Source organism: Gekko japonicus, unplaced genomic scaffold, assembly GCF_001447785.1.
Source record: "Gekko japonicus isolate JY-2015 unplaced genomic scaffold, Gekko_japonicus_V1.1 scaffold613, whole genome shotgun sequence".
Lineage (NCBI taxonomy): Eukaryota > Metazoa > Chordata > Lepidosauria > Squamata > Gekkonidae > Gekko > Gekko japonicus.
In genome coordinates this window covers 561,984-575,127 of record NW_015164683.1, presented here as the reverse complement: position 1 = coordinate 575,127, position 13,144 = coordinate 561,984, and the positions used below count along the sequence as shown (strand labels likewise).

General features: G+C 41.9%; 1 protein-coding gene across 1 annotated transcript in view; it reads right to left on the bottom strand.

The window, feature by feature from the left end:
• The window catches only part of RYR3 (ryanodine receptor 3), a 366,192-nt gene that overhangs the window by 180,991 nt on the left and 172,057 nt on the right, over window positions 1-13,144 (bottom strand). The window contains exons 46-49 of the mRNA XM_015409322.1: window positions 11,114-11,229; window positions 6,933-7,000; window positions 4,450-4,571; window positions 1,698-1,747 (exon numbers count right to left, since the gene is read on the bottom strand). Coding sequence (XP_015264808.1) covers window positions 1,698-1,747; window positions 4,450-4,571; window positions 6,933-7,000; window positions 11,114-11,229 — 356 coding nt within the window. The remainder of the gene's footprint in view (window positions 1-1,697; window positions 1,748-4,449; window positions 4,572-6,932; window positions 7,001-11,113; window positions 11,230-13,144) is intronic.

Here is a 13,144-nt window from a genome sequence, read left to right as displayed (position 1 = left end):
CTTGTTTCTAAAATTTACTTTAAATGTTTTTGTTTTTTTAATTTTGCCTGGTGTGATATATGAGCTTAAATAATGAAACTGATTAATTATTGAGCTACTAGAATAGTATGCAAGGAAAGACTGATGTAAGTGGATCTAAGTTTTAGACTGTCTCTCTTATCTCTTATATAATATTGATTATGAGTAAAGGAAGAGATTGGTAGGAGAAAGTCTCTTGTAGAAATTCATAGAAAATTAAGAAAAAGAATAATAGGATAGGAATAGGGTTTTAAAGGTATAAGAAAGTTGTTTGGATATGTCTCTGAGTAATTTTGTTCTGTTTATGGGATGGAGAAGATTAAAATGGAATGGTTAGTATTTTAAATGAATACTCAAATATATAAAGCTAATAACTGGAAAATTTGTGGTAAGGAGGGAGAAAAGGGGAACATTATTAGCATGTGGAAAGTTCCTCCTCTTTGTTTTTTCCAAAAATTAGTGTAATAATTTTGTTTGTTTGAATACTCTGACTTATGTTCTATGTTATTTATGCATGGGAAAGAGCAGGTAGAGAAAGAGGTACTTTTCTCCCTTTCTCACAATACAAGAACTCGTGGGCACTCCATGAAATTGCTGAGCGGTCGGGTTAGAACGGATAAAAGGAAGTACTTCTTCACCCAAAGAGTGATTAACACTTGGAATTCACTGCCACAGGAAGTGGTGGCGGCTACAAGCATGGACGGCTTCAAAAGGGAATTAGATAAGCATATGGAGCAGAGGTCCATCAGTGGCTATTAGCCACAAGGTATAGATAGGGGCTCTGGGGCAAGTGATGCTCTGTCTTCTTGGTGCTTGGGGGGGTCAACAGTGGGAGGGCTTCTAATGTCCTGGCCCTACTGGTGGACCTCCTGATGGCACTGGTATTTCTGGCCACTGTGTGATACAGAGTGTTGGACTGGATGGGCCTTTGGCCTGATCCAACATTGGCATCTCTTATGTTCTTATGTTCTTATGATCCTAAAGAATGGAAAAATTCTTTATGGAAGTATAGAAAAAAAGAATGATTTAAGATGAAATGAATTAGTAGTAGTAGTATTTGTGATTAAAAGATAATTATCACCATGTTGGCAAGCTAAACTAATATGGTTGCAGTAGAGATAATTATTTAAGGAACTAAGGTTAACTAGGATATTTGGTTAAAGGAATTGAAAACAGGAACAGAAGTTATGAAGTTTTTATGAGATTGCTTAAAGAAAATAGGAAATTCTGGGTAAAATAAAGATAAAATTTATATTAGGGATTTGAATTATGTTGGTAAATTTGTTTTGTTGTTATTAAGCCAGAATATAGCAATTAGTTTAACTGTACATCTTTGTGTGTTGCAAATACAGGATGTGGTATAGTAATTAGAGTAAGGAAAAATATATACAAAATTAGTTATGTTGTGTCAGAGATGTTTGAGGAAGAAATGCTGTAAATGTCTTTTATTGTCTTGTTTTGTGTGTGTGTGTTCTTGTGTCTAAAATACCAATAAATATAATTTAAAGAAGAAGAAGAAGAACAGAGGATGAATGCCCAGCAAAGTGATACAGGCTTGAGGGCTCATCATCATTGAAGACACCCTGTTTAGGCCTGGGTCAAACTCATCATCTCCACAATATAATTAAAATACTGAAATTCTTTTGTATTTACTACTTTATCAAAATATTTTAACTTACCAAAAAGTGAAATCCTATGTCTAACAAGAGCAGCAAGTTTGCAGAAAAGGCTAAAGCAGAAAAGAATGGAAAACAGCAGGAAAAAGAGACAGGGGTTAAAGATATATTTAGATTATAAATTAAAACAATAATCGGGAAAACAGTAAGAATGTGAAACAGTAGATGTGAAACAAAGATACAAAATTCATTTTAAATTAAAACAGAATGAGTTTGATAAAACTGCATTCAGAAATAAAATATCCATCTTTATTGCTTATACACTAGAAAAAGTGTTAACAATTGTATGTAAGTGTATAACCAACCCTTGATGGGGTGTCATTGATGTCAGCACTGAGGGTGAAAAGCCTGGGGGTGATCCTGGATGCCTCACTTTCCATGGAGGCCCAGGTCACCAGTGTTGCCAGAAAAGCCTTTTATCATCTCTGTCTGGTCAGGCAACTGGTTCCCTATCTCTTCCCCCGGGACTTAGCTACAGTGATCCACGCAATGGCCACTTACAGACTGGATTACTGTAACTCGCCCTACGTGGGGCTGCCCTTGAATCTGACCTGGAAACTGCAGCTTGTGCAAAATGTGTTGGAGCACTTGCTGACTGCAATGTCTGTGTGGGCACGCATTCAGCTGGTGGTGCGTCAATTGCATTGGCTGCCAGTTGACTACCAGATCCATTTCAAGGTTTTGGTCTTAACCTTCAAAGTCCTATGCAGTCAGGGGCCAACATACCTATGGGAATGTCTCTCCCCATATGTGCCCCAGAGAGCCTAGCACTCCACAGATCAACACCTTTTGATAGTTCCTGGCCTGAAAGATGTCCACCTAGCCTCGAACAGAGACAGGGAATTTTCTGCCCTGGCCTCTGCCTGGTGGAACACAATCCCACTTGAGATCAAGGCTGCTACCATAGAGTTTTTGTCCAAATACCAGAGTGTCACCTGGACAGTGCCAACATGATTATGTCACTTCCGGTGCAGGCCAGAAATGAAGCTGCCATGTTACCAGAGACAAAGCCTGGGCTTCTCTCTCTCTCCCTCCTGGTAAGTCCTCCCACCAGCCAACTGATCAAAAGTGGGGGTAGAGCCTGGTGGTGGGGAACCCTCACCTCCACTGGGGAGTCTGGCAACCCTACTGAGAAGTAAAAACTAAGTAAATTGAAAATATAAATCATAAATTGTGTAGGACACCTAAGAAGCAATAAAAACTGTCCCTGTACCATCACAATGTTAAGAGCTACATGCCGATTGTGATAGTGAACTTAATTTAACAATATTGAAAACACTGAAACAGGTATGTCGTCGTCATCATCAACTTATTATTTTTATTATTATCCTTATTTGGTTATTCAAAGTTCGCCTTTCTTACTGAGAATCAAGGTGGATTACATAGTGTGAGTCAAGTATAATCAACAGGATGGGATATCCAATGAACAATACAATGGGGTTTGGATTACAGAAATCTGAAAGCAAACAGAAATCTCAAACAGTGCTAAAACAAAGCATGATCTTTAAACATGATTTGTTAAGTGACAGAACTAACTAGTCTGGAGCATATTTTCAGTGATAGGTAGCAATACAGTAGCACAGCCTGAACAGGCAATATAGTATTCTATCTATAATAACTGTGGATAGAATTCGTCACATTTAAACAACAGGTCCGTGGAAATATATAGCTGTAATTACCATTAAAGGATGCTACAGTAGCTGCCTACTTCCTAGGGATGCCAGCCTCCAGGTGGGGCCTGGGGATCCTCCAGAATTACACCTCATCTCCAGACTACAGAGATCAGTCCCCCTAGAGAAAATGGATGCTTTGGGAGGTGGACTCTGTGCATGTACCACACTGAGGTTCCTGTCCTCCCCAGGGTCCATCCCCAAATCTCCAGGAGTTTCCCAGCCTGGAACTGGCAACCCTACCCCCCCATCCCCCACCAGTGACCAGGGGGGACCTGGCAACACTACTACTTCCACAGTGGGCACCCTCTGTAAATTGGCAGAGGTACTGTTGGATGTGGTACTGGAGCTGCCTAGAATGATCATTCTGGGGGTCTTCAATATTTATGCCAAAGCTACCTCACCGGGATCGGCCCAGGATTTTACAGCTTCTTTGATTGCCTTGTGCCTCTATCAAATTGTGATGGGCCTAATAGATGAAGAAGGTCTCACCTTGGATTTAATTTTTCACACTGAGCTTTTGAGGGAAGGCTTGGTTTTGGGGTTGGAGATTCAACCTGAAGCAAGGTTTGACCACTATCTGCTCAAGGTATATGTCAAAATGGCCTCAACGTCCTGCTGGAAAAGGGGCCTGGTTAAAACGATCTGCCCACAGAGGCTTACAAATTCTACTGGACTCCAGAAGTTTCTGGGTGATTTTAGCATCCTAAATACACTTTCAGCTTAGGCGGCAGTGGGAGTGTGGAATGAATGTGAAGCTCTTTGAGGCTATCGACAATGTTGCCCCTCATTGACCACTCCCACCCTTGAGGCAAAAAGTGCTCCTCTGGTTTACCACAGAGCTGAGTGACCCAAACAGGGCTAGGACAGTGCTGGCAGAGAATTCATACTGAATCTGATAGATTATACTATGGAGCTCATTGGAAGACCTATGAAGCAGTGGAGAGGGCGGCAAAGAAATGTTACTTTTCTGCTGTTATCCAAATTGCACTGCCAGATCTGAATTGGGAAAGAAATTTTGAAATACCCATCTTTATAGCATTACATTTACAGTGCCATAGAATGTATATAAGCTTGCTATATACCTTGCGACCATTTCTTTTTCTTTATTGGAAGCATATCCACTACTGCTGAGTGGCTTAGCCGGGGAAGAGAGGAAATACAGGCAGTGGTTTGTAAAGTACTGGTCAACCAATGGCAGTAAAACCTACAGAAGAAAGATAAAAATATTCAAACCTCTGAACTCCAGCATAACCATGATACTCAAATAAGGAACAAGCTAAGCACACTGACAGAGGCAACAGTTGGTCCAGGTTCACTCGCGGATCTGGCAAAGCCACTTCCTTTCACACCAGTTTTGTATAAGGGTTGTTGCTTGGGCTTGAGTTTCAATGCTTTGGCACTGTTTGATGGCTGATGGTAAAGAAGGGAGATAAAGGTCTTCCAGAGAAGAGCAACTGTGAAAAGTATAGCAAAGGGGAAAAGGGTAGAGGGAGGCTCCTTAACAGAGCACAGTTAAGGAAGAGGAAGAGGAGGAAGAAGAGGAGGAAGAAGAGGAGGAAGAAGAGGAAGAAGGAGGAGGAAGAGGAGGGGATTGGATTTATACCCCACCCTTCACTATCCAAAGCTGTCTCAGAGCTGCTTATAAACTCCTTTCCCTTCCCCTCCCCACAACAGACACCCAGTGAGGTAGGTGGGGCTGAGTGACAGACTGCTCTTTTTCAAGAACAGCTGTGACAGAACTATGGCTTGCCCAAGGTCATCCAGCCAGGTGCAAGTGGAGGAGTGGGGAATCAAACCTGGTTCTCCCAGATTAGAGTCTGTGCACATAACCACTACACCAAACAAAACCTGCTATCTCCCCAAATCCTGGGGTCATTAGTGACAGAGATGTAGATGGCAGATATCTCCTCTTCAACTGTGTCCTCAGATATTGCCTTTTAACCAATGGGATCTATTGAGTTCTCTTGAATGGCTTTAACTGAATGGAAACCTGTTACTTTGCTCCTGGACAGCCTGACCTCCACTGACTTTCCTTTGGGAAAGCCAAATGTGTCCCTTTATTCAAAGAGTAACTCCAGAATTTTTTTACACTACTGCACTTTCATAATGATGATGCCTTTTAGGGCGCCCCCCCCCCCCCCCGGAAAAAGAGGTGCTGGAACTCTCAAGAGGAAAATGAAGTTTTCAGTACTGAAAACTCATGGACTTTTAAATATTTTAAAAAGAATTTTGTTGAAGAGGTTCCAGAATTCCATTCCACCGCATTCCATCAGAAAAAAGCCCTGACCTTTTTGCTTGTTCTGTAATGTACAGGATGCTGATAAGCATGCCATACTCAAGAGCTCTTTATAAAACTCATTTTTGGCATGATGAGAGGATTTCCCTATCTCTATCCAAATTGGGATTCATTCTCCCTTTAGTAGTTTCCTTCCAATAATTCTGGAACAGAGCTTCTTTTCAAGGAGCAGAATCAAAGGAACAAAAAGAGAACGCTTCTCAAATTTAAAAAATAATCCTATGGGTATGTACTCCCAGGTTCAGATTTGGGGAATATGCACTTTCAGCTTCAGATTTGGGGATCCTAGGAAAAGCAGACTCTTGTGTTGCAACTTCTAGAGAAACAAAACCAGAAAGAAACTGTTTCTGTCATCAACCCAATGCAGATAATCATGATCAGGGGCCTCGTCATATCAACCAGAATACCGTATAGATTATTTCATCAGTTGTTTGAAAACTTTTATGATGTTAAAAGTTGTTGAGAACTGTACTTCTCTAACCTCCATATCAAAATGTGATGAACTGCAAAATGGGATATCTGCTTCATTCCCTGCATTCGGGCATCAAAGGCCAGAAGCTATAAGCTCTGGCATTAGTAGAGCAGTTCACAGGTTTTGGATGAAGATTCCTACCCTGAGGCCCAGCACCAGCTCTGCTCAACAGGAAGCCAATGGCCCCTGCTTGCACACTTCCATTTGTGCCTGTTGCTATGTAAGTGCTGGAGTCACTATATAATTCTGCAGGGAAACAGTGATTGATACAAACAAGCTGTTACTAATTTAAAGTGTAATCTGAATAACTGTCAAGAAAGCAGGCTGGCGAAGTTACAGTATTTACTCAAATGTAAGACTAGATTTTCCCCCAGGTATTCCATAAAAAAAAAGAGGGAGTCATCTTACATTTGCATACAAGTTATAGTTATGATAGTAATAATTATTTTGGGGGTATAATATTTTTAAGGGTGCTGTCTTACATTCGGAGTTGTTTTCTTTTTGAGTAAATATGGAAATCATTGTCCCATAAAACAGACTCATTTTAACCTAAATTAATTGATTTCCTTTTAATTTCATCACTACATCACTTAATAGATAGAAAAATATTTTTTCAGCATTGATGTCTCCAAGCAGTATTTTGGAAAGTTCAATTTGGATTACTGATTTCATTACCCACCTCCTGAGATGGGAACTGGATGTTCTATTACCTGCAGAACTTTCATATTAATACATGCTATGTTTTTTGTATTACTGTGGGAATGAAATAAGATTCTTTGAATGTATGTGTCACTCACTTTGGCAAAGAATTTAATTTCTTGGTCATGTGGTGATTTCTCAGTTTTTCCACTGGTGACAATGGCTTCTGCAGAGAAACAATGAATGCAAGTGTAAGTAATGCTGGGTAAGATTATAATTTAGTATCAGTCACATACTTTTGAAATATCTTAGTATTTCAAGAGCACCAACTACATTCTTCATTTTAGAAAGCCTCCTATGCATATTGCCTTTTGCAATGAAAATCTATCATCTGTGACTGTCTAATTCCTGTTTCTAATTATTTTCCCTGCCCTGAAAATCATTATTATCTTTACAAAAAATATTTGTGAAGTGATCTGTGCTGCCATGAAGAACACTGCTGTACCTGTACAGGGATTTACACATCTTTTGTCATCCCTGCATTTTTGTGGAAGATGGGCTATGCTAATACTGATAGGCAAATTTAGATGAAGAAAGAGGGAGTCTGTTGACAGTAACAAGCATTTAAAAAAAAAAACAGCCTATAGACTAGGGTTGCCATTCCCCCGATGGGGGTGGGGATTTACCCACTTTCGGGGGCCCTGATTCACCGACCCCAACCCTGCCCCGAAAGAGCCCTGTCCACGCCAACATGTCTGACGCAGGGCACGTTGGTGGGGACACTTTATTGTTTGAGGAAAAAACGCTATAGTTACCATAGAGTTTTTCCTCAGATGATAGAGCCTCCCCCTGCAACGTGCCCTGTGCGATGGCGTCAATTCCAGGTGATGTCATTGCGGCACACACACAAAGTGTGTATGCCATAAGCTCCAGGGGAGAAAGAGGAAGCCCCCCCCCCACCAGCAGCCAGGTAAGATCTGGCAACCCTACTGTAAACACTGCTGTGCTTACTTGAACAGAATGCTGCTTTAGCTGTTGTGCCAGTGCCGCTGAAACCAGGGACCAATTTGAGAGTTGCCTTGTCTCTAAGGCATAAACACTGAAATTTATTTTCAGATAAGGTTGCCAACTCTGGGTTCAGAAATTCCTGGAGATTTGGAGAAGGGGCCTTGGGAGGGGAGAGACTTGGGGGGGGTATAAGCCATAGAGGCCACTCTCCAAAGCAGCCATTTTCTCCACAGAAATGATTTCTGGAATCTAAAGATCAGTTGTAATTCAGGACCACATGGAGGTTGGTAACATGAGACTGTGATGTCAGTGCCCTCTGACTTATTTAAAGGCCCCCTGAATTACAAAATCCTGGCTACAGGCCTGGATGGGGCCTGAACTGGGCTGGGGGAGAAGGGGAGGAGCCACCGGGGGTAAAGCCTTCACTGCCCTCTGCTCTTCTCTAGGCACTGGGACCACAGCTCTGTTTCTGCTGATTAGAGTGGGAGTTATTTGGGTTTGGATGGCTTGACACCCAAGCCACAGAATCTGATGTTGTCACTGCTGGCAAAGTGGGGACCGTGGATGAGGATGCAGCCATTTGATCTGCAGTAAGAGCTTTCTCCCACAACAGTGTCTTTAGTCTGTTATCATGATTGCAGCTAGTTTGTTTTATAAATTTAAGACAATGTTTGCAGGAATCCACTTTATGTTCCTCCCCCAAACAGAAAAGTCAAAGGCTATGTTTGTTAGTGGATGGGATTTTTCCCTTGCAGACAGAACAATTCTTAAATGCTGTGTGCTGCACCATAAACATGCAGCTGGAATACAAGCAATGCTCCCTCTAAGCTCCCATATGTGTGATGCACAGAGACCATGAAGAAGAATAAACAGTTTTGATAGAGTCAGATGAGTTTGTAATTCGGCCTATATAAAATAGCCACACCGAACACACCCCTGATTCTTTCAGATGTGAGACTATCTAATCTTCTTGAAAGTGCCTGGGTGAGAATCTCAGAAATTTTATTTATCTTTTTAATTTTAAAATAAAAAGGATAAGGGATGATATGTACATTTTTCTGTTCTGATTTCATTGACACATGCAAGTAGTTTTGTATTATTATGATCCATATTTAATCATTTCAAGAGTGATTAGATGGTTATTTAACATCAATCTTAAAAGATAACATGAGTGATCTTCATCTAGGATGCAAAGTTTTTAGCTGATACATGGAGAAAATAAACTTCTGACTTCTGTTCAGCCAGAGGGCTGATAAGCTCAGATAAGATTGTTATAGGAGAGCACAATCATCTCAATACAGCCCTTTTTTAAAATGATTAATGTATTGCTTTGGAACAACAAAAATACTCTTAGTTTCCAAGGGCCTGTTTTAAAGGGTATGTACTACTTCCTTTGTGGTTGGACACTACTCTTTTACAAGTCTTGGTGTTTGCTCTGTATCTGACCTGGCCAAAGCTTTCTCTGTTTGTAACAACTCTGGGCAGAGATCATAGAATCACAGAATGTTGGAAGGGACCTTGCAGGTAATCTAGTCCAACCCCCTGCACTCTGCAGGAGCATAGCCAAAAGATAGCCCTACAACATACCCGAAAGATGGTCATCCAGCCTCTACTTGAAAATGTCCAGTGAAGGAGCATCCACCACCTCCTGAGGCAGTCTATTCCACTGCTCAACCACTCTTACAGTTAGGAGGTTTCTACTGACATTTAGCCGGTATCAACTCCCTTGTAATTTCCACCCATTAGATCTAGTCTTGCAATCCGGAGCAAGAGCGAATAGATTCGCTCCATCTTCTACATGACAGCCCTTCAAATACTTGAAGACTGCAATCATGTCCCCTCTAAGCCTTCTCTTTCCCAGGCTAAACATACCCAACTCTTTCAGCCTTTCCTCATAAGACTTGGATTCCAGAATACTGTTGGCACTGAAGAAGGGCAGAAGTCAGAGTAGCAGAGAAGAGTTGAGGCACATGGAGCATTTTAGTTTATGATTTTTGAGAGAGAAAAAAGTGAAGCATTCTTCCTAGGGTTGCCTGTTATGTATTGAAATGACTTAATGAATCACCGCATTCACTTCCCATGCAAAGCTTCGAGCCGGGAGAAGGCTCCTCAGAACTACCTTGCTATTGGTCGCTCTGTTTCAGCGACCAATAAGAACAACACCTATGCCCTGAGCAGGAATTAATTTCATTGGACTTTATCCAGACAACCTCATTGGTTGTTATCTGTCAATGAGCGTGGCTATGTTAGCCCGGGAAGGTATAAAAGGAGCCTAGCTCTCAATGTAAAGCTGTTCTGGTTATCACTTGTTTTATGCGCTTGTTCGTTACTTCAATAAAGCTGATCACGTTGGTTGAAATCACTCTCTGGATCTTTGTTAGCGGCGATCTAACATTGCCAACTCCAGGTTGGGAAATTCCATGAGATTTGGGGATGGAGCTTGGTGAATGTGGGGTATGAGGAGGGAACAGACCTCAGAGGGGTATAATGTCATAATGTCCACTCTCCAAAGTAGCAATTTTCTCCAGGGGAGCTGATCTCTATAGTCTGGAGAGCAGTTGTAATTCCAGGAGACCTCCAGCCCCATCTGGAAGTTGGCAACATTAGTTCTGCCTTCTAGAGGGAAAATCTCACTTGCATCTACCGTATTTTGATACTGAGGGTTTAATGATTAAAATACTCTGATGTAAAGTATGTAAAGTTAGGGAACTGAGAGACGTAAAGAAGACTGTTGAGTAATCCTGGCACTCAGGGTTTTAAACAGTTAATGAGTCCATAGGGCTACATGGATTAACTGTATTTCCTAAAGTGTGACCTGGAATATCAAAACTCACACACTACCTACACATTTCAATCCTCTCACTATGTGGTCACATTACCTAGAGACACACATGTCTGGCCTATAGCAAATATATTCCCTGTACATCAGGCAAGACACCCTAAAGGACACTTTCGCATAGCTATGTGTGCATAAGGGGGCAGCTCTCACTAAAGCTTGATTTTGAGAAAGACTGTTTTCTGATAGAGTCCAGTTTGACAGGTTTGGACCAGGTTCAAGAGCTAACATCCCCAGAATGAAGGAATGAACCTTATCATCTTAAAAGTCTTTATTGTTGCATAGCTGGAATAAAGCAGTTAAATGATGTTTGGATTGTATCTGGTTCGTTTCCCATGGGATTTTGCTTGTTTTTATGCTAAGGATAAAAGATATGTAGTAATTCAAAGTTAGCCTGGAATCTGACAGGTTAACAAAATGAACTAACAGACGATACATGTATATGATGCTCTCTATCTTTGTGATTAGTAACATAGAAACACTGGAGCAACTTACCTAAATGTGCAATGAACTCATGTGCAGAGTCAACATATTTTAGAATCTTTCTCAGAAACTTGTAGGCAAACCTTTTTTCCATAGATGAAGCATCCAACTCCAAGTCATTTAAACCTCTAGGGGGAAAATTAAAAGAACAATCTACTTATTGTGGCTTAAATTGTATTATTTACAGCAGATTAGTTTACCATAAATGATAGTTTTTCTTTTAAAATATCATTTCAAAATGTCAATTTTTATTGTAACTATAGCTAAAGGGGAAAATTGGTTCTTTAAATTTTTTTATACGATATATTTTGCCATTTGTGCTCATGTACTTGCATGAAAAATATGATACAAAAATGTACAGAGATTATCATCTATCAGCAATCAGAAAGGAAGGGGAAGAGAGACAGAAGACCACCTGATCCTGGCATGGTCAGGAAACAAACTGTACTAATATTTTGGATATGAGACCTCAAAATAGCTCTCTCCTAGCTGGCACTCTAATGACAAAGAGACAAAAACAGTTGTAATAGTACTTTTGTAACCAACATGTTCTTTCTGTTCACAGATCAGTAAAAGATCTCTAGCACTTAATGTCTCTTTGAACAGCTGAGAGTGGTATAAAAAGTATAGACCAGCATAAGAGGAATGATTTTGGGGGTATTTTATTTTTACATCTTTTGAACTGGGAGTGAGGCACAGTGAGTGATTTGCTGTAATACTGGCAGTGGTATTTCCGCTCTATATAGGAGGAAGCTGTCTACACAATAATTTATTTATTTATTTATTTATATGTACAGTTTATATCCCGCCCTACCCTGAAAGCAGGCTCTGAGTAGCTCTCAAAATATAATAAAACAATAAATAATAATTCATAAAAACATTAACAATTTCATCTGAATAAATCATTAAAATACTCTCTAATGGCAGCTTACCCATTCCTAATTACAGTGGCTGTTGCGACAATGTCAGGGCAGGCACATTTCCTTCAGAGAAACCTGAAACAGCTGGGCTGGTGCCAATTGCTGTAGGCAGTGCCCAAAGGCAAATGAGGCCGATGGAGCAGATTGATCAAGTTAAGCAGGGAAGGCCAATGTCATTTTGACATCTGCCACCTCAGCCAAATGCCTGGCAGAACAGCTCCGTTTTGCAGACCCTGTGGAATTTTAATAAATCCTGCAGGGCCCTGATCTCAACTGGAAGCATGTTCCACCAGGCAGGGCCAGATTTATGTATAGGCTAAGTGGGCTGAAGCCTAGGGTCTCTAAATCTAGGGGGCCTCCACAGCCCCCCCCCAGCAGGCAGTCTCCCCTCCCAATATTGAGAGCCCAAGACTTCATGCGAGGGCAGGGCAACTGGGGTCCAGCAACTATGAGACTCAGGGCCAGCCATTGGGGCCCAATTTGAAACTCTGGGGCCCAACTGGAAAAATTTTTGTGGGGCCCCAGTTCACAGCCAAATCTGCAGAATCTTAGAGATATAAATAAAATCCATCTAGATTGCCCTGGTGCGGGGGCCCCCTTAGGAGCAGCCCGCGGGACCCAATTTGGACAAATTGCTCAATTGCCTTAAGGCCAGCCCTGATGAGACTGTGCAGGGGTTGGACTGACAAGCCCTGCCCCTTCTAGGTCCCTGGTGCCACTATTCAGAGTACGGACTCCAGGACTCCAGAGCCAGCAGCCCAGAGTCAACAACCAGCTGCACAGCCTTCCCCAGCTCAAGGATCAGGTCAGTAGTGGTACGTGCTGCATTTTAATCAGTGGGAGAGTGTTAGTGGGGGGCCGGCTGGGGCCAGGGCTGCCAAATCCCCCTGGGGGGCGGATTTCCCCCCGCTTTGGAGGCCCGATTTCCGCCCCCGCAGAATCGGGCCCCGGGGGAAACCCCACCCCTGCGTGCACGTCACTTCCCGGTGACGTCATGACGCCGGGCACGCTGGGGGCGGGGCACAGCCATTTGAGGGGAAAACATAGAGTTTCCCCCTCAAATGGCTGTGCCCCGCCCCCAGCATGCCCGGCGCCATGACGTAACAGGGAAGTGACGTGCATG